At 41.9% G+C, this 26,235-nt stretch overlaps 1 protein-coding gene across 1 annotated transcript in view; it reads left to right on the plus strand.

Annotated features, from left to right (window-relative positions):
• cabp7a (calcium binding protein 7a) overlaps positions 1 to 25,943 on the plus strand; it is an 85,653-nt gene extending 59,710 nt beyond the window's left edge. The window contains exons 4-5 of the mRNA XM_073065506.1: positions 11,423 to 11,576; positions 18,418 to 25,943. Of these exons, the coding sequence (XP_072921607.1) occupies positions 11,423 to 11,576; positions 18,418 to 18,545 (282 nt within the window). The 3' untranslated portion in view covers positions 18,546 to 25,943. The remainder of the gene's footprint in view (positions 1 to 11,422; positions 11,577 to 18,417) is intronic.
• Positions 25,944 to 26,235: the final 292 nt, after the last annotated feature.

The following is a 26,235-nucleotide window of genomic DNA, read 5'->3' on the forward strand; positions in this document are numbered from 1 at the left end:
TGCCTGCTGCACGTGCTCATTCACCTTCAGTGACTGATGAACAAGGACTCCTAGATCTCTTTGTATTTCTCCCTTACCTAACTCTACACCATTCAGATAATAATCTGCCTTCCTGTTCTTACTCCCAAAGTGGATAACCTCACACTTATTCACATTAAACGTCATCTGCCAAGTATCTGCCCACTCACTCAGCCTATCCAAGTCACCCTGAATTCTCCTAACACCCTCATCACATGTCACACTGCCATCCAGCTTAGTACTATCAGCAAACTTGCTGATGTTATTCTCAATGCCTTCATCTAAATCATTGATGTAAATCGTAAACAGCTGTGGTCCCAATACCGAGCCCTGTGGCACCCCACTAGTCATTCCGAGAAACACCCATTCACCATTACCCTTTGCTTTCTATCTGCCAACCAGTTTTCTATCCATGTCAATATCTTCCCCCCAATGCCATGAGCTCTGATTTTACCCACCAATCTCCTATGTGGGACCTTATCAAATGCCTTCTGAAAATCGAGGTACACTACATCCACTGGATCTCCCTTGTCTAACTTCTTGGTTACATCCTAGAAAAACTCCAATAGATTAGTCAAGCATGATTTGCCCTTGGTAAATCCATGCCGGCTCAGCCCAATCCTATCACTGCTATCTAGATATGCCACTATTTCATCCTTAATAATGGACTCTAGCATCTTCCCCACTACTGATGTTAGGCTGACAGGATGATAGTTCTCTGTTTTCTCCCTCCCTCCTTTCTTAAAAAGTGGGATAACATTAGCCATTCTCCAATCCTCAGGAACTGATCCTGAATCTAAGGAACATTGGAAAATGATTACCAATGCATCCGCAATTTCCGGGGCCACCTCCTTTAGTACCCTAGGATGCAGACCATCTGGACCTGGGGATTTGTCAGCCTTCAGTCCCATCAGTCTACTCATCACCGTTTCCTTCCTAATGTCAATCTGTTTCATTTCCTCTGTTACCTTATGTCCTTGGCCCATCCATACATTTGGGAGATTGCTTGCGTCTTCCCTAGTGAAGACAGATCTAAAGTACTTATTAAATTCTTTTGCCATTTCTCTGTTTCCCATAACAATTTCACCCAATTCATTCTTCAAGGGCCCAACATTCTTCTAGGGCGCAAACTATCTTCTTTCTCTTCACATACCTAAAAAAGCTTTTGCTATCCTCCTTTATATTCCTGGCTAGCTTGCGTTCGCACCTCATTTCCCCCCCCCCCACCCCCGTATTGCCTTTTTAGTTAAGTTCTGCTGTTCCTTAAAAACTTCCCAATCATCTGTCCTCCCACTCACCTTAGCTCTGTCATATTTCCTTTTTTTTAATGCTATGCAATCTCTGACTTCCTTTGTCAACCACTGTGGCCCCTTTCCCCCTTTGAATCCTTCCTTCTCCTGGGGATGAACTGATTTTGCACCTTGTGCATTATTCCCAAGAATACCTGCCATTGCTGTTCCACTGTCTTTTCTGCTAGGATATCCATCCAGTTAACTTTGGCCAGCTCCTCCCTCATGGCTCCATAGTTTCCCCTATTCAACTGCAACACCGACATCTCCGATCTGCCCTTATCCTTCTCAAATTGCAGATAAAAACTTATCATATTATGGTCACTACCTCCTAAGGGCTCCTTTACTTCAAGATCGCTTATGAAATTTATGAGTTTATGAAATTTAAACTAGGTGCATGGGTGATAGAACAACGGAGGGCTGTAGAGGAGGTAAGGGTTAGATTGATATTAGAGTAGGTTAACAAGTTGGCACGTCATGTGGACAAAGGACCTGTTCTGTGCTGTAATATTCTATGTTCACTCAAGTTGTGGTTGAGTTCCAGTGGACATTGTGTTGGTAGGGACGTTAGTTAGCTAGTGCACAGCTAGTACATATATGAAGAATACAGCTGACTATCTCAATTATCAGTGAGTATGGAACAATATTGCTGATTCAACAATAGCACTGGAGCTGACCCTTGCTCTCTAATGGATTTCATCCTCATTTCTCGTATTGCTGAAAACATTCAGCATCTGTAAGGACTCACATCCAGCTTGGTTGCTAATTCCACTATCAGTTGCAGTCTGACAAGCTACTTTCTAGAGGATACTGATGTGACTGAAGCATGGGTGATATTATGGTAGATGTTAAAGAAGCTTATCTTGAACTCCTAGCCAGGTGAGTAAGCATTCCATAGAGAACGTCATGAAAGGAAGAAAGAGCAGAGAGCAGGTAGAACAGGATAAAGGGGAGTAGGAGAACGCACTTTGCAGAAGGGCAAATCTTCGCTGGGTGTCCAGGGAGGACAGTTTGTCAACTAATCTCAGCAAGGAACAGAGTGTGACTGAGCTGCAATTCAATCAGGACTTGTTTACTGAGACCTGCCACCTGCCATGTCCATACCACCTAGTACAGGGTGAGGACTGCCAGAGGCTGTCAAGATGACTGTGATCTCTTATACTCTTACTCTTGCAGGCTGGAGCTAAAGACATTCGAAATGCTTCTCAGTTTGATATATAACGGAGGTCACTGACAATCACTTTTCAAAGAGAGCTAAATACATTTCCTTCTCTCTGCTCGCAAAACTGGATTGAGAAAGAGGGAGAGAGAGAGAGAGAGAGAGAGAGAGAGAGAGAGCGCTCTCTGTTCTATAAAGATGACAGATATGCTTGTGATGCAGGGCTGCTGTGGTGCATTTCATGTCAAATCTGTTAGTGTACATTAATCAAAGAAGGTACCAGTCCCTCAATGTCCTTCTGGCTGGGCCAGTGTATGAGCGCTTAGTGTCCTGTCAGCAGGCTGGATGCCTCCATCCTGTTGCAGTCCACTGTGCCATCTACATTTAATCACCTCAAGCCAAGGGCAGCCATTGAATGAGAAGGGAATTTTCCTGATGAGATGGCTGATGGTGCATTTTGTGCAATTCTGCCCGCAACCCATCCTCCTGCCACCCCACCGGGGATAGGGTTCCTCTTGTCCTCACCTACCACCCCACTAGCCTCCGCATCCTTCACATAATTCTCCAGAACTTTCGCCATTTCCAACAGGATCCCACCACCAAACACACCTTTCACTGCCCCCACATTCTATTTACTACAGGGATCACTTCCAACGGGATTCCCTTCTCCATTTGTCCCTCCCAACTGATCTCCCTCCTGATTCTTACCCTTGCAAGCTAAACAAGTGCCACACCTGCCCCTATACCACCTCCCTCACTACCATCCAGGATCCCAAACAGGTGAGGTGATACTTCGGCTGTGAGTCAGTTGGGGCCATCTACTCTATTCAATGCTCCCGGTGCGTCCTCCTGTATATCGGTGAGATCCAACCGAGATTGGGAGACCACTTTGCCGAAAACCTACGTCCACCAGTAAAAGCGAGATTTGCCGGTGGCCACCCATTTCACTTCTACTTCCCATTCCCATTCCGATGTGTCAGTCCATGGCCCCCTCTACTGCCGCGATGAGGCCACACTCGGGTTGGAGGAGCAACACCTGATATTCCATCTGTGTAGCCTCTAATCTAATGGCAGGATCATTGAATTCTCGAGCTTCTGGTAATTGCCCCCCCTTCACCATTCCCCCAATCCCATTTCCCTCTCTCACCTTATCTCCTTACCTGCCCATCACCTCCCTCTGCTGCTCCTCCCCATTCCCTTTCTTCAATGGTCTTCTACCCTCTCCTATCAGATTCCCCCTTCTCCTGCCCTTTACTTCTTTCACCAATCAATTTCCCAGCTCCTTACTTCACCCCTCCCCCTCCCCCAGATTCACCTATCACCTACCACCTTGTACTTTTTCCTCCCCCTCCCCCCCCCCACTTCTGAGTTCTCACCTCTCTTTCTCCAGTCCCAATGAGAGTCTCAGCCTGAAATGTTGACTGTACTCTTTTCCATTGATGCTGCCTGGCCTGCTGAGTTCCTTCAGCATTTTGTGTATGCTGTTGAGATGGCTGGTGATTTGGGTACACAGTCGCTTACACACGTTAATCATGAACTCAATGCATCCTCAGCTGGCACTGCAAGCAACCTGGTACACCGGGCAATCTGAGTTTGTTAACGTAACAATCTATAGTCCATTGGACTAATATCGAGCAGTCTCACAATTCGGCAGTGCGGCTGTCAAGATTCATTGTGCACGCCGATCGGTCCTTGCCACCTGCTAAGTGACTAGCTGGAAGTACGAGGTGAGCACAAGGGAAGAAGCAAATTGGGCAGCCCCTCTCTGAGAGTTGCCCTTGTGCGAGTTGTCTAACTGCAACGTCAGTAAATGCAGTCCAAAGTCCTGTTTCATCAATGCTGTCGTGACCGGGGGAGGTGGGGGTGACAGAGTGGTCACCCATTCCATGCGGACACCAGTGCTGTCAACTCCAGCAGCCCATGTCTGATCCTGACCTCCAGTGCTGGAGTTTGCATGTTCTCCATGTGACCCCGTGGGGGTTTCCACACCTCAAAACTCTGTGAATTGGTCGGTACCCCTAGTGTGTGGGTGCGTGGAAGAATTTGGTGCGGTGGAGTTGATGGCCGCGTTGGGGGAGTAAAATAGAACCAGTCTCTGTGGAAGCTTGATGATCTATACACACCGGGTAAGCGGAAGGTCCTGATGCTGTGCTCAACGATTCTATGACTTACTTCCATTATATCGTCTACCTGGCTCAGAACAAAGACAAAGGCCAGCACACAATAAAATACCAAGCCAAATTTTACAGATCAAAGCATGCCACAATACGTTAGAAATGTTATCTGATCACTCCTGTGCTCAGTGTAACCCACCACCGAGACCAAGGGTTCCCAATTTTGTTTATGCCATGGACCAATACCATGGACCCCAGGTTGGGAACCCTTGATCTAGACTAATGATCTGACAGACTACAGGCATGGGATTGAAGCATCAAGATTAGGGGAACACTTTCCAAATGCAATTTACAAGTTAGTGCTCTACAGAGCCGTTCTTATCCCTACTTGACAGAGGATCGGCAATCCCAGTTAACTAGTGGAGGACAATTTGTTCTTCCCACTTTACCCACTGCTCGTTACATCGCTGGCGTTTAGGGCAGCAGTGAAAGGACGTCCGCCATCTCTGTCTGTATAGAAGGGTTGTGTGCATTGTTATTGTGCACGGTTCTGGTCACCGATTTATGGGAAAGATGTCAACAAAATAGAGAGAGTACAGAGGAGATTTGCTAGAATTTTACCTGGGCTTCAGCACCTAAGTTACAGAGAAAGGTTGAACAAGTTAGGTCATTATTCTTTGGAGCGTAGAAGGTTGAGGGGGGACTTGATAGAGGTATTTAAAATAATGAGGAGGATAGATCGAGTTGACGTGGAGAGGCTTTTTCCATTGAGAGTAGGGAAGATTCAAACAAGAGGACATGAGTTGAGAGTTAAGGGGCAAAAGTTTAAGGGTAACACGAGGGGGAACTTCTTTACTCAGAGAGTGGTAGCTGTATGGAACAAGCTTCCAGTAGAAGTGGTAGAGGCAGGTTCAATATTGTCATTTTAAAAAAAATTGTTAGGTACATGGACAGGAAAGGAATGGAGGGTTTTGGGCTGAGTGCAGGTCGGTGGGACTGGGTGAGATTAAGTGTTCGGCAGGGACTAGAGGGGCAGAGATGGCCTGTTTACATGCTGTAATTGTTATATGGTTATATGACTCTTCATCGTTGTCTCTGTTAACAATTGTTTTTTGACCAGTCAGGGTTGTCAGCCCTGAGCTAAACCCCTAAATCAGGAGGACCGGTGGACCACTCTTAGTCTGGCCTCTACCCTTTGACCTGTTTGGTATGCGTGACCTTACCAAGAGCCAAAGCATAAAACCCTGACTCCAGCCAACACAGCTCTCTGGGTCATTGAGGCATGCAAGCCTCCAAACTCTACAAGAAGGTTGTGGTCCTCTTGGAGGACTTTGCTTTTTAGTTGTTAATTATTGCTGGCCATTTCTTAAGGTGTTTCTTGCTACACACGATATTGGCTGCAAGTTTAAATGAACCAGCTTATTTAAATGGCCTGGTTGGTGTAGGTTGGGTGCAGCAATCATGTAAATCAGCCTACACCTACTGCAAAAATAATGGGCATGGTCTAATCCCCCATCAATCTTTACCAGAGCTGTAGAATTTAGCCTCCAGAGTCTATTACAAGAGACTAAACTGATAATGAGAGCATGCATAATCACCAGAAAACAATTGAAAGAAATTAGCACTCAGATATAATTGCTATGCTTAACCCAGGCAAAGCATGAACAACAAGCAAGCAATCTTTCAGCCAAGCGACAGGGCTGAGTTACTTGGGAATGAATACTGTTGATTGATCTAAGTGGCAAGGAGATTCAGGATTCTTTACAACTTCGCGTTAAACCAATAGCAGTGAAGCCACTTGAGAATAAGCAGTATATCATCTGTTTTCAAATAGTGCCAGATGGAAATAAATCTGATTTGAATGCTAGAGTCCTTCACTTTCTGACAGCAACTCACAAGAACATAATGATGATGGATGTTCATCAGAACTCACGAGAGGGATTCAAGTGAAAAATACAAGTGTGTTACGATGAGTTAATCTATAACATGACAATGCATCCTACCTGAACAAAAAGGGCCAAGATGTATTCTTAACTCTTTGTTTTCCTGTTAAAGATCAATCAGAAAATGGAGGATCAGAAAAGAGTTCATGCCAGCAAATTTGCTGTTTCGTGGCTGCAGGAGAGTGCAAAACATAAAAAAAATAGAAGTTGCAATAAAAATTAAAAGAAATATGTAGCACAAAAGAGTGAGGCATTCAGAAGTCCAATGGCAGAGGGCAAGAAGCTGTTCCTAAAATGTTGAGTGTGCATCTGCTGGCTGGCTCCTGTACCTCCTCCCTCATGGTAATGAGAAGATGGTGAGAGACCTTCTTGAGGCACTGCCTTTTGCAGATGTCCTCAATGGTGGGGAGCTCTGTGCCCATGATGTCCGTATCCTTCAGATTATTGAATAACTGAATGTGGCATGGTACAATGACTTTACGTGATGGTATATTGTCACCATTCCTTGAAAATCAAACCAACACCACTGAGAGACTGAGTGAGGTGAGACATACTTCCAAGTCCAAAAAAGTGCATTCGATCCTATATTACAAAACCTGCAAAGACGAACTAACTTACACAGCAATATTAGCAAAATAAGTGAAACGAGAGTAATTAGCAGTCAATAAAAATATTCATTCCCTGGCTCACCCCCTCTCTAACTAAACTAATGAGGACAAAATGTAAATATGTGACCATACTCATTTGCTTCTACCTCCCCCCAACCCACCTGACGAATTACCGTAACCCATTATAAATACATGCAACACAAAATACAATATGACAGAAATATATATTATGTGGTCTAAATTATGTTCATCTTCATTCAGCCTTATTTGGATGACTAGCATATTTATTGGTACTGTATTGATCTTTCCTTCACAAATTTACCAAAGGAAATTTTTAAAAGCCCTCAGTCAAGATTTTTTTTTGTCCAACACACTTAGGAAATGGTGCAGATGAGTGTTAGTATTTCTACATTTTCACTGACTCTTTTATCTTCTTCCTTTTGCTGCTGGGTATTGCAGGCTTTTTTATGGAAGTGTTTCTAGCTATTCACTTTACTGGCCATCAGTTGACATGTGCCAGACATTTTGTAGTATAGTCCATGCTGGTTCAATCCAGTAGGCTTTGTAAATCAGTAGGGACGTGCCTCAGAAGTATGTGTGCAGGTTGATCCAACATCCTCCACAACTATGAAAGTTTGCCTTGAGAGTTTTGAGGTTGAATTTGTCCAAATCCAACTGCACCCGCACACCAACACATTAATAAGTATCAAATTTTGAGTGGCCCAAAGCCGAAGAGATCTTGCTTTAGTGGGAGATATCAATGCAATAGTTATTGTGTTGATATTATTAGATCGGCATTCAATATTTACATAGATATTAAATTAGACTTAATATCTGCGTAGATCTCCAATGCATTGTTCAAAGCTCAAAGTACATTTATTATCAAAGTATGTATAAATTATACAACCTTGAGATTCGTCTGCTTACAGGCAGCCACGAAACAAGAAACCTGATTGAACCCATTTAGAAAATGGCCCAACACTCAATGCGCAGAGAGAGAGAGAGAGAAAAGAACACAAATCGTGCAGACAATTAAAGCAAACAACAACATTCCAAACCAAATTGAGTTCCTGGACTCGGTGCCTGGAGCAGCAGGAGTAGGCCCTTAACCTGGGCTCAGTTCATCACACAGCACGGGCAAGTCGCCGTGAAGCTCGCAGACACCAAGTGCCGATCAGCCTCGACGCCATGGAGAGATGAGTAAGTGTCCCGGAATTGGCCCGCCCCTCGGCTCCAGTCCCAACACCCTGCCTTTTCACTCTATCTGGGCCAGCAAGAACCGCAAATAGGCTGCAAAGGAATAGATTGAGAATATCACAGAAGCGAATGTTGTCTAAAATGCCTTGAACCGCTTTTTTATTGTCTTATTCAGAGAGTGTGGTCTTGCCATTGAGACTTCACCCCCCACCCAACTGCACCCGGGCCTCTGTGGTGTGTGCAGGAGGTGCTCTGCACCAACACAATGCAGTGCATCTGCTCATTTTAGTTCGTCCCAGGAACTCTGTCCATCCTCCTTAATTGACATGAACACCTTAGCTGTGGTTGTGTAAGAGGGTCATCCAGCAAAATCACATTCAAGAATTTCATTACACCGTACTTTAATGCATTATTGGATTGTAAGAGTGTTTTTAAGTGAGAGATGAAAGGTTAAAGGTGAAAGGTGAAAAGTTTAAGGGGAGCATGAGGGGATCTTCTTCACTCAGAAGCTGGTGAGAGTGTGGAACGAGCTGCCAGTGGAAGTGGTGGATACGGGTTTGATTTCAACACTTAAGGTAAGTACGTGGATGGGAGGGGCGTGGAAGTCTATGGTCCAGACATAGATTGATGGGACCAGACATGGACTAGATGGTCTGAAGGCCCTGTTTCTCTCCTGTAGCGTTCAATGACTATGACTCTAAGTAAGTGGCATTGAAATTAGATTGCAAACTCCGTTCCCTTCTTTTTTAAAAGGAGCAAGCTGTTGAATAAAATATCTTGTGATTCATTACTAGTAGATTACAGTGCACATCATGCTTAATGAATGCAGCCTTTCAAGGAGATCAGACAATGCCCTTATGATCCTGATGTGCAGGTGAATCAGCCCTCATCAATATAATTCTCAAACCGAGCCCTGTGGTGTGGAAATTGAGATCTTGCCTGCCCTCCAGGGAGCTGGCATGTATGTTGGCCTAATGACTCATCTCCAAACAGACCTCTTCTTCTCCCAAACTGACTGGAGATATGCATGTGTGAAGCTACAGCTGGCTCTTGCAACTCAACTGCTCTCAGCCGGTCAGATCACCCTCACATCACTGAAATGAGAAAGGCACGACAGTCATACGGAGCGGGGAGTGCAACTGGTGGGGCACAATCAAACCCATCTCCACGTCATTGGAGAAAGTGACCATGGAATGAGAGAGGCATGTGACGTGAGGAGAAGAACATATTGTCATTCATTTCTGGAGCTCCTCTGGACATGGTGTCTATGGCAGCCAAGTCCATAGTCACAAGCGGAGTCTCAGCTGCTTTGGAAAGATGGAAGGTATCACCCATCTTTTGGAAGCCTTTGGTCCATTCTGATGCTCATCAGAAAAGAGCAATGCTGACAATACACGTATTATCACCAAATGGGCAACTTTATTTTACTTATTTAGAGATACAACATGGAGCAGACCCTTCCAGCCCAAAAAGCAGCCCACCCATTTAACCCTAGCCTAATCACAGGACAATTTACAATGCCCAATTTACCTACGAACCGGTACGTCTGTGAAATGTTCAAGGAGGCCTACAAAATTCATGGGGAGGATGTACTGACGGCGCTGGAATTGAACCCCAAACTCCGATGCCCCGAGCCATAATAGTGTCGTGCTAACCACTACACTACCACAGCGCCCCACATGCCTATAGGCATCACGGTGGGTCATTCTATGATAGAACGAGCTGTGTTTGAAGCAATTCCTCTGGCTTCAATGAGATGACACAACTAGACATTGTGAGACAACACGATGAGATGACATAGACAGAGTGGATATCCAACACCTTTTCCCCTGGGCAGCAAGGTGATTGAAGGTAAGTATGGGGGGATGTCAGAGGTGTTTTTTTTTTTAACACTGAGAGTGGTAAATGTGTGGAATGCTCTGCCAGGGGTGGTGGTAGAGGCAAATACATTAGGGGCGTTTAAGAGACTCTTAATGGATGAAAGACACCCGGATGGCTTTGTGGGAAGGAAGGGTTAGATGAATGTTGGAGTAGGCTAAAAGGTCAGCACAATATCATGGGTCAAAGCGTCTATACTGTGCTGTACTGTTCTACGTTGCACGATATGTGAAAATTCTCCAGGTACACCCTCAAGGTCACAGTTGAGTTGACTGCTGAGAGTCCCCAGTTAAGGACCACCGGTGTGCTCAAGGTGGCCCAAAACATTGGCTGTTTAGTCCCCTTCACAGATACTGCCTGACTTGCTAAATTCCTCCAGCATTTTGTGTCTGTGTTGTTAATTAGTGTCAGATGGTATCATTTGTTGACAAAAGTTGATGAAATTATTCACAAGTCATTTTGTTTGAAGGAAGTTTGTGATTGACACCACTGAAGCTTTTGAGTTATGACAAGAGGTGCATGGATGAAAAGCTTGCGTGTAATTCTAGGGTGGGTCTGTTCATGTTCAAAACAGGTTCCAAGTCAGAATTACATTTCTAGGTCATGATATTTTGTCCCACTAGTGGTAACTACATCACATTCTGGTGGGAAATTCTTTCATAGTAATATTAGATGCAAGACAGGAGACACACGAGAGACTGGAAATCTGGAGCAACACTCAAAGAATGCTGGAGGAACATATTGGGTCCAGCAGCTTTTATGGAGGCAAGTGAACGGTCGATGTTTCTGGATGAGATCCTTCAGCAAGACTGAAAGGAAAGAGGACAGAAGCCAGAATAAATGGGTTTGGGGATGGGGAGAAGAAGGAGCATGAAGGTGTTAGGTGAATCCAGGTGAGGGGTGGGGAAGAGAGGTAGGTGAGGGGGGGGGGAGGAGGAGAAGCTGGAATGGCAAAAAGCTCCCTAAACAATTAAATTATGAATTCAATTGAAATATTACTACAGAATACTAAAGTGGCCAAAATGTTCAAAAGGCTTGAGATTCAATGAAGGTTCCAGCTTGAGTTACAATTAAGTAACTCTTATCAGCTAAGCACAGAATCCCTTTGCAAGCTTCTATTGATAACTGTTGCTGACAGAAGTACAATGGTTATAGTAATGATCTCTGTACTCTGGGAATACTGGCTTGACATACTGTACTTCGCCTTCTCTTACAGTGTGATATGCAACGAATGACAGTGGAAGAGCTGAAGAGACTTCTGTATGAGGCATTTTGTGAACATTTGTCAATGAAAGACATAGAAAATATAATCATGACAGAAGAAGCAAGCCATGTGGAGAACACAGATGAATGTCCGGTTGACATTGACAGTAAGTTCAAAAAAATACAACTTCTGCAAAATCATTTCCAGGCTTCCAATAAATTTGAAGAGCAATGATAGTTTCTACAAGCATAAGGTATCATTTGTTTTGACTCACACAATGGGAATAATAGTTTTGTTTTATTGACTCTATCAGAACCAGACATAATTGTGGTCACCTGTTCTAAGCTTATTGCTTCTAAGGTGGTTAACCTGATCTTCTGATCTACTCCTCAAAATGGGTAATACCCTGATAGAACACCCTATACCCACTTCAAAGCCTTTATATACTGTATCTTTGCTAAAGAGTAGTGCATAGAATTATTCTCAATATTCCTCAATAGAAAGTGGTTAATCACATTCCAGCAAAATCCCTTTGCCTTACATTGTTTGTTCAGTTCATAAGTTTGTGCATCTCAGATAATCTTCAGAGCACCTCATCAAATTCTCTCCTTGTTTCTGAAGATTTTTTCCGCACATACTCTTTTTCAATTAGCGCTATAAACTGTATAGTAGTTCCAAGATGCTTCATTTCACATCTTTCCAGAAGGTTCAAGGTTCAAAGCAAATTTATTATCGATGTTTTCTTGCAGGCATTCACAGTAAATCCAAGAAACACAATAGAATCAATGAAAGGCCACACCCAACAGGACAGGCAAACAACCAGTGTGCGAAAGACAATAAACTGTGCAAATAACAAATGAAAAAAATAATAGTAAATAAATATGCAATAAATATTCAGAACATGAGATGAAGAGTCCTTGAAAGTGAGTCCATAATTTGTGGGAACAGTTAGTGATGGGTAAGTGAAGTTGAGTGAATTCAACCCGTCTGGTTCAAAAGTTTGATGATTCAGGGCTAATAACTGTTTCTGAACCTGGTGAGTCCTGAGGCTCCTGTACCTTCTTCCTAATGGCAGCAGCGAGAAGAGAGCATGGCCTGGGTGATGGATGCTACTTTCCTGAGACCACACTCCATGTGAATTTGCACGGTGGTGGAAAGGGCTTTCCCTGTGATAGACTGGGCCATATCCACTGCATTTCTGTTCAAGGGCATTGGTGTTTCCATATCAGTCTGTGATGCAGCCAGTCAAAATACTCTCCACCACACATCTACAGTTTAGAAATCTGGCAAAGTTTTTGATGTCGTGCTGAATCTTTGCTAACTTCTAAGGAAGTAGAGGCACTGCTGTGCTTTCTTCGTAATTACACTTAAACATTGCGCCCAGGACAATTCCTCTGAAATGAAAACACCGAGGAATTTAAAATTGTTGACCCTCTCCACTTCGGTTCCTTTGATGAAGACTGGCTCATGGACCTCCAGTTTCACCTTTGTGAAGTCAATAATCAGCTCCTTGGTCCTGCTGACATTGAGTAATGGTTGTTGTGGCTCCACTCAGCCAGGTTTCCAATCTCCCTCCTATATGTTGATTCATCATCATCTTTGATTCGGCCAATGACAGTGGTGCTGCCAGCAAACTAAAAAATGGCAATGGAGCTGTGCTTAGCCTCACAATGGATTCCATCTATCATTCTTCTGCCCATTTCATTATTTGCCTCCCATCCTGAATTCTCATCTTCATCAATTGTTCTGCCACATTCATGTCATTTTCAGATGTATGGTATGGTTCCTTGTGCTTAAGACTAGGCCATTCATTAAAGAACAAAAAGGCACAGAACCAGTCCTTGAAGAACATCAATGACTTCACAGTCTGGAACACATCAATCTGCTGTGCTGTGCTACTTTGCTTCTTGGCACTGAACCAATTTTGTGTTTTGTTGCCACCTGCCTTTTAAATCTGCAGCCTTCAATAAACCCTTGTTGAATGCCTCACTTACAATGTAAATGTACATCTACTGAGATACCAAGATGAATCTTCTCTGACATTTCATAAAAAAAACATAAATTCATTCATTATTTACCCTTTGGCAAAACCATGTTGCCTCTCTTTGATTAACCCAAAGGTTCCCAATGATGGTCCCCAATCATAAGACATAGGAGCAGAATTAGGCCATTTAGCCCATTGAGTCTGCTCCAGCATTCTATCATGTCTGATTTATTATCCCTCTCGATCCCAGTCTCCTCCCTTTTCCCCGTAGCCTTTCACACCCTGACATATCAAGAACCGATCATCCTTTGCTTTAAATATACTCAATGTCATGGCTTCCACAGCCATCTGTGGCAATTAATTCCATGATTCACTACCTTCTGGCTAAATAAATACTTCCTCATCTCTGTTCTAAATGGATTTCTCTCCACTCAGAGGCTGTGCCCTCTGGTCCTAGGCTAGCCTATTATTGCAAACGTCCTCTCCACTTACACTCTATCTCGACCTTTCAATATTGAATAGGTTTCAATGAGATCCCCCCTCATTCTGCTAAACTCCCGTGAGTACAGGCTGAGAGCCATCAAAGACTCCTCATAAGTTAACCCTTTCATTCCCTCAATAATCGTCTGGACCCTCTCCAATGTCAGCACATCCTTTTTTAGATAAGTAGCCCAAAGCTGCTCACAACACTCCAAGTGCAGTCAGACCACTGACTCATAAGGTTTCAGCATGACAGCCTTACTTTTACAGCATATTCTAGTCCCCTCAAATTGAATGCTAACATTGCATTTGGCTTCCTTACCATTGACTGAACCTGCAAGTTAACCTTTAGAGAATCCTACACCTCTGATTTTTGAACATTCTCCCTGTTAGACATTAGTCTCTGCCTTTATTCCTTCTACCAAAGTTTATGATCACACACTTCCTAATACTATATTCCATCTGCCACTTCTTTGCCCGTTCTCCCAACCTGTCTAAGTCCTTTAGGGCCGTATCCACTTCTTTGCCCGTTCTTCCAACCTGTCTAAGTCCTTCAGGGCCGTATCCACTACTTTGCCCATTCTCCCAACCTGTCTCAGTCCTTCAGGGCCGTATCCACTACTTTGCCCATTCTTCCAACCTGTCTAAGTCCTTCAGGGCCGTATCCACTACTTTGCCCGTTCTTCCAACCTGTTTAAGTCCTTCAGGGCCGTATCCACTACTTTGCCCATTCTCCCAACCTGTTTAAGTCCTTCACGGCCGTATCCACTACTTTGCCCGTTCTCCCAACCTGTCTCAGTCCTTCAGGGCCGTATCCACTACTTTGCCCGTTCTTCCAACCTGTCTAAGTCCTTCAGGGCCGTATCCACTACTTTGCCCATTCTCCCAACCTGTCTCAGTCCTTCAGGGCCGTATCCACTACTTTGCCCATTCTTCCAACCTGTTTAAGTCCTTCACGGCCATATCCACTACTTTGCCCGTTCTTCCAACCTGTCTCAGTCCTTTAGGGCCGTATCCACTTCTTTGCCCGTTCTCCCAACCTGTCTAAGTCCTTCAGGGCCGTATCCACTACTTTGCCCATTCTCCCAACCTGTCTCAGTCCTTCAGGGCCGTATCCACTACTTTGCCCGTTCTTCCAACCTGTCTAAGTCCTTCAGGGCCGTATCCACTACTTTGCCCATTCTTCCAACCTGTCTAAGTCCTTCAGGGCCGTATCCACTACTTTGCCCGTTCTTCCAACCTGTTTAAGTCCTTCAGGGCCGTATCCACTACTTTGCCCATTCTCCCAACCTGTTTAAGTCCTTCACGGCCGTATCCACTACTTTGCCCGTTCTCCCAACCTGTCTCAGTCCTTCAGGGCCGTATCCACTACTTTGCCCGTTCTTCCAACCTGTCTAAGTCCTTCAGGGCCGTATCCACTACTTTGCCCATTCTCCCAACCTGTCTCAGTCCTTCAGGGCCGTATCCACTACTTTGCCCATTCTTCCAACCTGTTTAAGTCCTTCACGGCCGTATCCACTACTTTGCCCGTTCTTCCAACCTGTCTCAGTCCTTTAGGGCCGTATCCACTTCTTTGCCCGTTCTCCCAACCTGTCTAAGTCCTTCAGGGCCGTATCCACTACTTTGCCCATTCTCCCAACCTGTCTCAGTCCTTCAGGGCCGTATCCACTACTTTGCCCGTTCTTCCAACCTGTCTAAGTCCTTCACGGCCGTATCCACTACTTTGCCCGTTCTCCCAACCTGTCTAAGTCCTTCACGGCCGTATCCACTACTTTGCCCATTCTCCCAACCTGTCTAAGTCCTTCAGGGCCGTATCCACTACTTTGCCCATTCTCCCAACCTGTCTAAGTCCTTCACGGCCGTATCCACTACTTTGCCCGTTCTCCCAACCTGTCTAAGTCCTTCAGGGCCGTATCCACTTCTTTGCCCGTTCTCCCAACCTGTCTAAGTCCTTCAGGGCCGTATCCACTTCTTTGCCCGTTCTCCCAACCTGTCTAAGTCCTTCAGGGCCGTATCCACTACTTTTATATAGGATTTTCCATTCAAGGGCATTGGTGTTTCCAAACTAGTCTGCAAATCAGTTTGAGATGCAGCCAGTCAACACACTCTCCATCTACAGTTTGTCGAAGTTTTAGATGTCATGCTGTATCTTCACAAATTCCTAATTAAATTGAGGCACTGCCGTGCTTTGTTTGTATTGCACTTTCGTGCTGAGCCCAGGGTTCTGAAATAGTAACAACGAGGGATTTTAAAATGTTGACCCTCTCCACCTCTGATCCCCCAGTTTCCTCCTCTTGAAGTCAATAATCGGCTCCTTGGTCTTTTCAATTTTCCAGTTTTTCTGAACCACTCTATAATCTAGTAACTCTTGAATGATCATTGCTAACACCTCTGCAATTTCTTTGACTACCTCTTTCAAAACTTTGGGCTGTATTCCATCCAGTCCAGGTGACTTGAGACCTTTCAGCTTTCAAGTAGCTCCTCCTTAGTAATAGCAACTACACTCACTTCTGCCCCCTGACACTCAGCTTCCTTGTATACTGCCAGTGCCCTCCACTGTGAAGAATGACACAAAATATTTATTAAGTTCATCTGCCTTTTCTTTGTCCCCCAGGACAACCTCTTCAGCATCATTTTCCAGCTGTCAATTATCCATTCTTGCCTCTCTTTTACTCTTAATATATTTGAAAAAAACTTATGGTATGCTCTATTATACTATTGGTTGCTTACCTTCATATGTCATCTTTTCTCTCCCTGTCTTTTTAGTTGCCTTCTGTCGGTTTTTAAAAGCTTCTTAATCCTCTAACTTCCCACTAATTTTTGCTATATTGTATGCCCCCTCTTTTCCTTCTATGCTGTCTTTGATTTCCCTTGTCAGCCACAGTTGCCTCATCCTCCCTTTAGAGTATTTCTTAATCTTTGGGATGTATCTCTCCTGCACCTTCTGAATTGCTCCCAGAAACTCCAGCCATTGCTGTTCTGTTGCCATCCCTGCTAGTGTCTTTTCCCAGTCAACTTTGGCCAGCTCCTCTCTCATGTCTCTGTAATACCCTTTACTCCACTGTAATATTGCTACATCTGACTTTATCATCTCCCTCTCAAATTGCATGGTGAATTCTGTCATATTATCACCACTGCCTCCCAAGTATTTCTTTACCTTATGGTTTATAATGGTCTGCATTAACTTTGGCACCTGATATTAGGTGGAACCTGTGTGTATTATTCCACTTAACAATCTCTCCTTTCTTGAACAAGTCCTCAGGCAGTACACCTGTATCTAAAGAAGACTGAAGAGAGCTACCTTTACTATTTTTATCTTTACTTCAGCAAGCTAGAAATACACTCTATCCAAACAATGTCAAATAACTGTACCATATGGAAAGAGATCATTGGGCCCACCTATCCACATTGATCAATGAGGATATGTCTGGAATATTCCCATCTCCCTGAATGTGGCCCATAGACTTCCATCCCCAGGCATTTGAAATACACATCTCGGCATTCCTCAGCTTCAACGATTCTCTCAGATGATGCATTCCAGCTGCTCATCCCTGTAAGTTAAGAAAGTCCCTTCTCATATCTCCTCTTCCCTCTAACCCCAAATCTGCATCTTTTATTTTATGTACCTTTGATAATGGAAAAGTTTCCAGCAGCCTACCCTCTCTTTTTCCTCAGTCTTATGTAACTCGGTCAAGACTTCTCTTACCTTCCTCTGCTTTAGCGAGAACAGACCTAGCTTGTCCAGTTTCTTCTCATAAGCAAATTACTCCATTCTTAAATAAATCTTTACTTTCCTGCTCATAACTATCTTCCTTGGTTTAACCTTACCTATTTCTTCTGTGAAAGCATGGACAGACAATTTATTTAACACTTCTGACACTTCTAAATCATTGAAATTAGCTCTTTCTCAGAAGAGTTTTTCTCCATTAAGATTTTTCAAAGGTCTTCTCATAATTATTTTAAACCAAATTATACTGTGATCATTCTGGTCTAGAGAATGCTACACACTTCACTTGCCCTACCTAATTTCCCAGAGACAATTCCACAACTCCCAGAAACTACTCCCTTTCTTTTAAAAGCCAGCAGTTTTAATGATGTGAGAATTCTCAATTTCAACTCATCACTGCAGAGGACTACTCACATATTCAACTGGATAGAATGGCAGAATTTTTCTTCCTGTGAGTTGTGACATTGATTCTACAGCTATTGTTTCTGTGCCAGGGGATGGCCCTTCTGGGGAGTTCAATATCAACTGCTTTATCTGTTAAGTTCCCCCTTTTACTTGGTCTAAATCAAATGTATTTATATGTTTAATTCAATACATATTATCTGATTAATGTGCACTCCTTTCATTGTACTGTGTGCATCTGAAAATTAAAACACACTTGAATTGTATTTTCAGCTCTTTGTTGATTGCATTTGCCTCCACCTGGCAAGTTCCATTATTTCTCAGCTGGGTCAATAGTTATTGCTCTCAGCAGAGAAATATCATGCAGTGTTTTGTGAATTCACAGAGTAAACTCTCTTTTGTTTCTGTCTGCAGCATGTTCCACGCAGCAAATCAAACAGACGTGTGTAAGAAAGAGTCTCATCTGTGCGTTTGCTATTGCTTTCATTATCAGTGTAATGCTCATAGCAGCCAATCAGGTGCTGAGAAGTGGGATGAAATGAGGGAACCATCCTCAAGTCAGCCTGTACCTGAACAACTCAGATAAACTGGTAGACAGCAGCGTGATTGCATGGTAGCCCTAATGACTTTGGAATCCCTGAAAGAACTTCCCGCCTATACAGGAATACAGGAAAATAAATGCATGATAATGCATGGATTTTGAAACCTTGATGTGACAACATATATTTTGTGAATCTCTTGTAATGTAATGAACGCTACCAATAAGGGTATCACTACGTGCAGATGAAATCCACAGTATGCAAGACAATTTTGAATAGAAAGAAGATCGTTAGTAAAGACTGGAGGAGCTCCCGTTATTCCAAAACGAATCCAAACATGTCCACATAAAGAAAGAAAAAATAAGACTGGTGAGTGAAGGGGTTCTAAATATTGCATTCTCATTTTCTCAAAAAAAAAGACATTGCACTAGCTGTTTTATAGTGAAAGACATCACAGCGGAATTCCCAGACATCAAACAAATGCAACTGACTACCAGACCTGTCTGCTTTCAACAAAAAAAATCAATTGTCAGTATTTATTGTTGTAGTCTAAAGTTCAATACTATAATTTGCATTACACAACTTCATATCCATTGCAGATTTATTAATGAGCATTACAGATGTCTTAGCCATGTATTATTGTACATGTTAAACCGTGCTCTCTATTGGGCTGCATTCTGCTGATTTTGACACAGTAATGGTACTTACCTCTACCGCTAGGGAAGAAAAGCAGCAGGAAAAAAAGAATCTTAATACTCGCTGTGGACTTCCCTTTGCCAATGTTGCTTGCTGACAGGGATCAGTTCGAAAGGAACCCTGGTGCCCAGTGACCACGATGTCATCAAACAGCAAGAATTTTCACAGACATCAAGCCAAGAAAGAAAAAGCACAATTTTTAGCTAACAATGTACAGAAATTGAAATTGGATTGCATACACAACTTTAAGCTAGAGGCTGAAATACCACAAATAAGTCTTTTAAAAGTCAAACTTTTTTTTATTTTAAACCCCGTTGGTTTTAAAATATTTGAGGATATAATGACGCTTAAAATTAAAGAAGTTTCTTTAAAATCTCACTTGCTCATGTTGAAACAAAGTATGATATTTAAGGATAATTAGCAAGTGTTTTGAATTTTCATCAGTTCACTGGTTTCCCTTGTGTGTAATGGGGAAGGCTACTACAATAACTACAGAGAAAGAGAAATAAAGTACTAACAGCAACTTCAGGATTTCAACCCAGGCAGCTCATGTAAAGAATATTGCCCCTAGCTCCTCGGTGCAATTACATCAATCAAGGCGAACAGGGCATAGGCTGATGTGAGGTAATGTGATACGTTACAGGTAAAAACTTTGGTGAGAAAAAAAAGCAATTAAACCAGTACAGATAGATTTAAATAGTTTATCATTTATAATGATCTTATATTCACTCAGAAAATTAAATTTTGTCAAACAATATATTGTCCCAATCAGCATTATTAAGTTAAAAAAAACTTTCTCAGCAATTGCTAGAATTGAAAGAAGCACAGAATTTGCTTTTCGTCAACTTATCTGCCTTGATAAAAATTGATGCTTCCCTGTACAAGGCTTGTGCTAGGTTTTCAGGTAGCAATAGGATATCTTGATTTATCTTAATCAAGTTTTTATTATCCCATCAATATGGAGGAAACTAACAGTAACATTAGAGGCTTGGATTCATTCTTGATTTGGCATAATGCTGTTTCTATGCCTCTTTCCACAAATCAGTGGTTGAAAAGCACTTTAAAATAAAAGCAAAATAATTTCTAAGGAGTCCTAGCTAAACATTTTATTAAAACCACACGTATATTTTTGCAGATTTTGCTACATTAACTTTTATTCCTTTATGAAAGAATGAAAAACAGATTTATGATTCACAGCGTAATTATATTTCCCTGCAGAGGATTTTATTGCCACAGTCAATGGTGTTTGCTGTGTGAACTTAAGGCAAGGTTAGAAGAAATCAAACCAAATTCTTGGATATTTCAGGGTCTTAATGACTTCTGGGAAGTGAGATGATCTTTGTTGTAAGTGAACATAATTTACTTGAAAGATTTTGCACTAGAAAATGATTAAGAGTAGGTCATGCATCAGTATAGTGGGATGTTTACTGGCGTAATACTATCAAGAGTTCTGCAGGTCTATATTAGAGATGTTTATCCTTTGCTTTCAATAAATCAATCGTCACTCAAGTGGGTGGTGATGATAGAGATAACTTGGATAGGAAAAGGTTTGAGAACAGAACTAACAAGCTGCTTCCTTTTTTTATTCTCTATCTTGCCAGGACACCAAATATTTATTTGATAAATGTTATAAATATTTCATCATGTTTACTTAATCCTGAGAAATTTCATATTTCATGAAAAATCTGGAGGTATCCAATAAAAATGCATTTTGAACTGTAGCAAATTACTTTCAGGTCACCCTCACAATTAACACTGTGGCTTAGATTTAAGTATAAAAATGTAGCACTATTAGTGATACAGTGTGGTAAAGCAGCCAGTAATCATTACTGGGAACTATACCATTTAGTTGCATAGCAGAAACATTCACACTTTTGCCTAGGAATTTACTGGCGAACACTTTCACTCATACCCAGCTATTGAGTTAAAAAACACACTTATAAAGGAATCAAGTATTCCTGAATAAGAGAATGCATATCCAAGTAGATTGAAAACTTTCTTTTAAGAGTTAATTTGATGGAGTTCTTTAATTCTTTAATGAGACTGACATCTCATTTTTAAAGCCATAATCTTTAAAATTTGTGACAACAAAATTCAGAGCAAATGCTAAAATTTTATAATGTTGGAAATATCTGAAATTTTCAATGGTTCAATGGGTCCATTTAATATCAGAGAATGTTTACAATCTTACTCTTCACAGACATCCACGAAACAGAAGGTAACCCCAAAGAATAAATGACAGAAAATCATTAGAACCCCATTGTTTTTGATGGATCAAATTCTCAATTAATTCTCCTATTACATTTTGAGGTGAATTGCAATCCTATTAATTAAATTCTTTGTTCTAAGTTTAATATTATCCAGTGGAACAGATAGATTCTGTCAAATTTCAGCCTTGGAGCCAAGTTCAAAGTTTGTATTTTTAAGCACTGATAGTCAACCATTAGGCCCTGAAAATGTACCACATGGTACAAATGATCCATCCTGGTGTCATTTTAGACAATTAAACCATTTTTTTCCCTAAACAGACTAATGCCTCTGTTAAAAAGCATTAAGGGTTAGTATCCTGTGGCACATCAAGTTTCCTGGATGTTGAAATAGTAATACTATTTGGCTGGAATAAACTGTTTCAATAATTCTTTGCCGAACTATTTAGCATAGAAGTTGGCATTCAAGCAATCAGATATGAGAAGCTGTCCCATCAGCAACCCTGTTAATCAGATTGTGTCCTACTGAAAGAATGGGACTGAGTTTCCCCCGATAATGGATTACAGGTGGCCAGTTAGTGGTAAGCACAGGCCAATGGTCTGATTTGTAGAGTCTATGACGAATTTTGGTTTGGGAACAAGAACCAAATGAGCTGCAGACCAAAACCTGAAACATTTTGGGCAGCCAGTAATGTTGAGAGGCCACACTCCTAGCCAAAGGAAGACTTATAGGCGTTCCCTCTGACTTCAGAGGCGTGATCTTCAGTGGTGGGGAGATGAGGAGGGTCAGTGACCTCGGCTAGATTAGTGCAGTTCAGTGAAGCACCCCAATCACTGCTGGCCGCAGAACTGTAAAGTGAAGCATACCATATTGACTTCTCTTCACCCTACTAGCCAACTAAGACAGGGCAGAGTACACGGTACAATCACTCTGGTCCTCAGTCGCATGAGGAATGATCAGCAAAGGTACATTAGTGGAAAACCAAAAATCAACTGCCCTTTCCAGATGAATATGTGGGATGCTTATTCAGAAACCCTGGTTAGATGGTAAGACAAATATCATCATTGTAAATGCGATGTCATTGTTTTGTGCTGGGCTGTAGGTCTCAAAAATTCAAACAATGCATTGATATCACTGTTGTGGTTACTAAGGGACATATTAGTTTAAAAACGAACTGTTAGACTAGTAACAAAACACAAAGGAATTTCATTTATTGCAGCAATAGCATCTGCACTGTGTGCAATATTATCATAATAAACCGAAGCAATGCAAAATCGTCTCCTAAAGTCATCTGTAGCTCTAGTACAGTGTTAATCATTCGTTATGTTACTAATAAGTTAGAAGATATATGAAAATAAAAAAAACACGTACAGTACAAAGTTTGTAATAAAAATAAAGAAAATTCAGTTTTAGGGATAATGCCCTGAAGTTTGTTCATTCTTCCCGTGCATTAACTGGAAGATTCAGTGACATCCATCACTAAGGATGTGTTCTGTAACTCCAATGGTATCCACAGCAGGCTCACTTACTCTGTTAAAGCACTCTAGGTTTTGATTAGGGAGATCACAGCGCGAGTACCTACAGGGAGAGTCTAATGTATGCACCATAGCCCACCAAAGTGTTCTCTGTGCAATATAATACATTTCTCTGCATGAAGGAATGTAAAGTACATTAGAGAAGTGTATATTTTATTTGATGAAAAATGTCTTAAGTTTACATTTGTGTAGAAAATATTTCAATTGTAGCATCAGTGTTTCTTTATCTCAATGAATCTTATAAACAGTTAAGAATGCCTTTAATTTTGTACATTGTATTTCTTGTCAATGCATAATGTGTAGGAGAAACTACAGTATAGCATAGCAAATTATGTTAAATTTGTTCATAAGGGTGATGTATGATTTACAATACTAGTAGATAGTTGAATACAATAGTTAAAAACCAGTTACCCCATACAGAACATGTTATCTGTGAGTAATGCATTTCTCTGCTCCATAATTCATGAAGTGTGAATTCAGATTTATATTTAAAAAGCTATTGAAAATATAAAATGAAAGCAATTATCCTCTTTTTGTAAGTCATACTGAAAAATATAACCTACTTATAGCTTATGGACATCCAAAGTTCAACTTAGTGGAAGTGTTACTTGTCATTGTGGTAACAGTATGTACTGTCCTTGTTTTCTGTTGTAAATGTAGTGAACTGTGTCTGGTCAAATTAGTGTTCAATTTAGAATTCAGAACATTTCTCAGCCCAGCAACCTGAGGCTGGATGTAATCAAAAGGGTGGTAAGAGCGACAGGCAGGACTGCACGCACAATATATGGACTGGAAGTAAATATCACAATACAGCAAATATTATCATGCTTGTATTGTATCCCAAGCCACAGGGTGTTCACGGGTTTAAAAAATCCAAATATCCATACAACAGGCTTTGATTTCATCCACTATGTTAAACATTTATTTCACAGCATTGTTCAGCTGATTCTCAGATTTTCTAGTTACTCTAGTTGATTCTAGTTATTTTCTTTTAAGTTAGCAATTTATTTTTCCTTAAACTCCTCGTCAGAACAACAGAATCTACTGGTTAGGAAAGAAAACATCTTCATTCACATTATTAATGTCTACTAAGATTTCTTAAATTATCATTATGATTTTAAAGTCTGTAAGAAGAGGCGTTCCTTTCCAGTGCACTGCCTGAATCCCACTAGAGACTCCAACAAAGACTTCGAAGGTCTCATCAGTGTTGGCTACACATTAAATAGTTAATGGCTTTAGGCATAGGTTAACAAGCACTCCAAAAACTGTGATCCACCATTGTAGTGAAGGTAGCCATTTGCCAACAAATAATGGATTCCAAGCTGTCTATAAACTATGTCTCAAAATTGTATGGGATTTTACTATGCAAGCTGCTGCTATAGACGGATAAATGTTGAAAGGGCTCTGTATTATTACTTCTCTCAATAAACAAAGGGGCATGTGCATTAGAAGCTTTTTTAAAAAAATACATTGCTAACTAATGGTGATATAATGCTTAAACAAAGAGTAATTTTAAAGTATGTGATGTTATATTTTTAAAGAAATGGTAAACTTTTTGTTGGTCTTTGTGATGGGCTTGATTCTAGAATTAAACATCAACAACATGAATTTTCTTTTGATAAATTTTAGTCAAACTCCACTAGGTTTTAGCCAAACCCCGTTAAGATTTTGGTCAAAGAAGCTTCAAAGGTTCATTTGTTCTATCTTTGAGGAAAGGGATGTGCATGTACATGCACAAAATATCTGTGAGCAATTCAACAGTTCTCCTGGTCTGCTGGTTAATTTTTTTCCCCCTACTGATTCAACATGGTAGCCTGTTCTTTTAATTAGTAGCTAATAAATTGGTGGGTCTTTGACATCAAAATTATTACACAAGAGTCAGACATTGTGATCTCAGACCTTCCAACTTGCCCTCATTGTAACTGGGTAAGATGGTATAAAAATTAGAAATAGGGGCTTGAATAGAAAGTGGTTTCACAAACGTGTATCATCATTGAAGTCAATCATGGCTGATGCAATCCTGGCCTTCACTCATCTTTTCTGACTACTCCCCCAAAGAAATCTGTCAGTCTCAATGTTCAATATCTCCTGTGGTTTAACCTCCATTGCTCTCTTGGGTGGAGGATTCCAAAAATTTACAACCCCCTTAAAAAAATTCACAAGCTCCACTAAAATGGGCAATCTTTTACCTTGAAATTATAGCCATGAGTTCTAGACAGCTGCAGAGGGAAACATTCTCTAAACACCTACTTGTTGACCCTCCTTGGAATTTTGTATGTTACAATAAGACAACCTTTCATTACTCTAAAGTCAAGTATAAACCCTATCTTCTCAACGTTACCCCAGTAACCAATCTCATGGGCCTTGTCTGAATGGTCTCCGCTGCTGATATGGCCCTCCTTAAACAAGGAGATCAAAACAGGATTCCCAAAGTGGCCAACTCATGAAGTCAACAGTTCACCCTGTCAAAATTTCTCCATGGTATTAGTATGGCCTCACAGTTGTAGCTAGACTTACCTACCTGTACAGACTGGAGGAACATCACCTTATTGGTGGTCTAAAACTCAATGGCATGAATACTGGGTTTACCAGCTTTCCCAGTTTTAGGCAACCCACACCTCCTTTTGTTTCCCTTCCACCTTCCCACTCCCTCTGATACTTCCCCCAAGCTTCCTTCACTCATCTTTTCTTCTTGCCCCTCACTCACTTCACACACAAGACCCCACCCCATCTGGTTCCAACTGTTGCTACCTCTCCCCTTCTGGCTCCCATTCCCACCTCCTTTGCATGTTTGAATCCAGCACTGGTTGCACTTTGTGTCCCTGCTTATCCCCCTCCAGCAGCTATCTCCTAAATTCACACTCCCTTCCCTCCACCATGCTCCATATGATTCCCTCCCTGGTCTACCTCCATCTATCATTCAACTGCCACCGCCTTCCAGCTTCACCCTCACTCACCCCCCCCCCCCCCCCGTGGTGAACTACATACACCTGTCTGGACACGCCCCCCCCCACTGACTGCTCCTGTGGCTCCTCCCACAGACCCCGGTATAAAGGCAATTGGAGCCTCAGACCCTTCCTCAGTCTCCAGGATGTTGTGTGGTGGTCACTTGCTGCTTGTGCTTTCTTCCGGCCAATAAAAGCCTACCTTAACCCACGTGATGCACCATCAATAACTCTTGGAGACGTGAGGCAAGATATAGGCTTTTATTGGCTGGAAGAAAGAACAAGCAGCAATTGACCACCACACTGCAT

This window comes from Hemitrygon akajei, chromosome 14 (assembly GCF_048418815.1).
Source record: "Hemitrygon akajei chromosome 14, sHemAka1.3, whole genome shotgun sequence".
Taxonomy (NCBI): Eukaryota; Metazoa; Chordata; class Chondrichthyes; order Myliobatiformes; family Dasyatidae; genus Hemitrygon; species Hemitrygon akajei.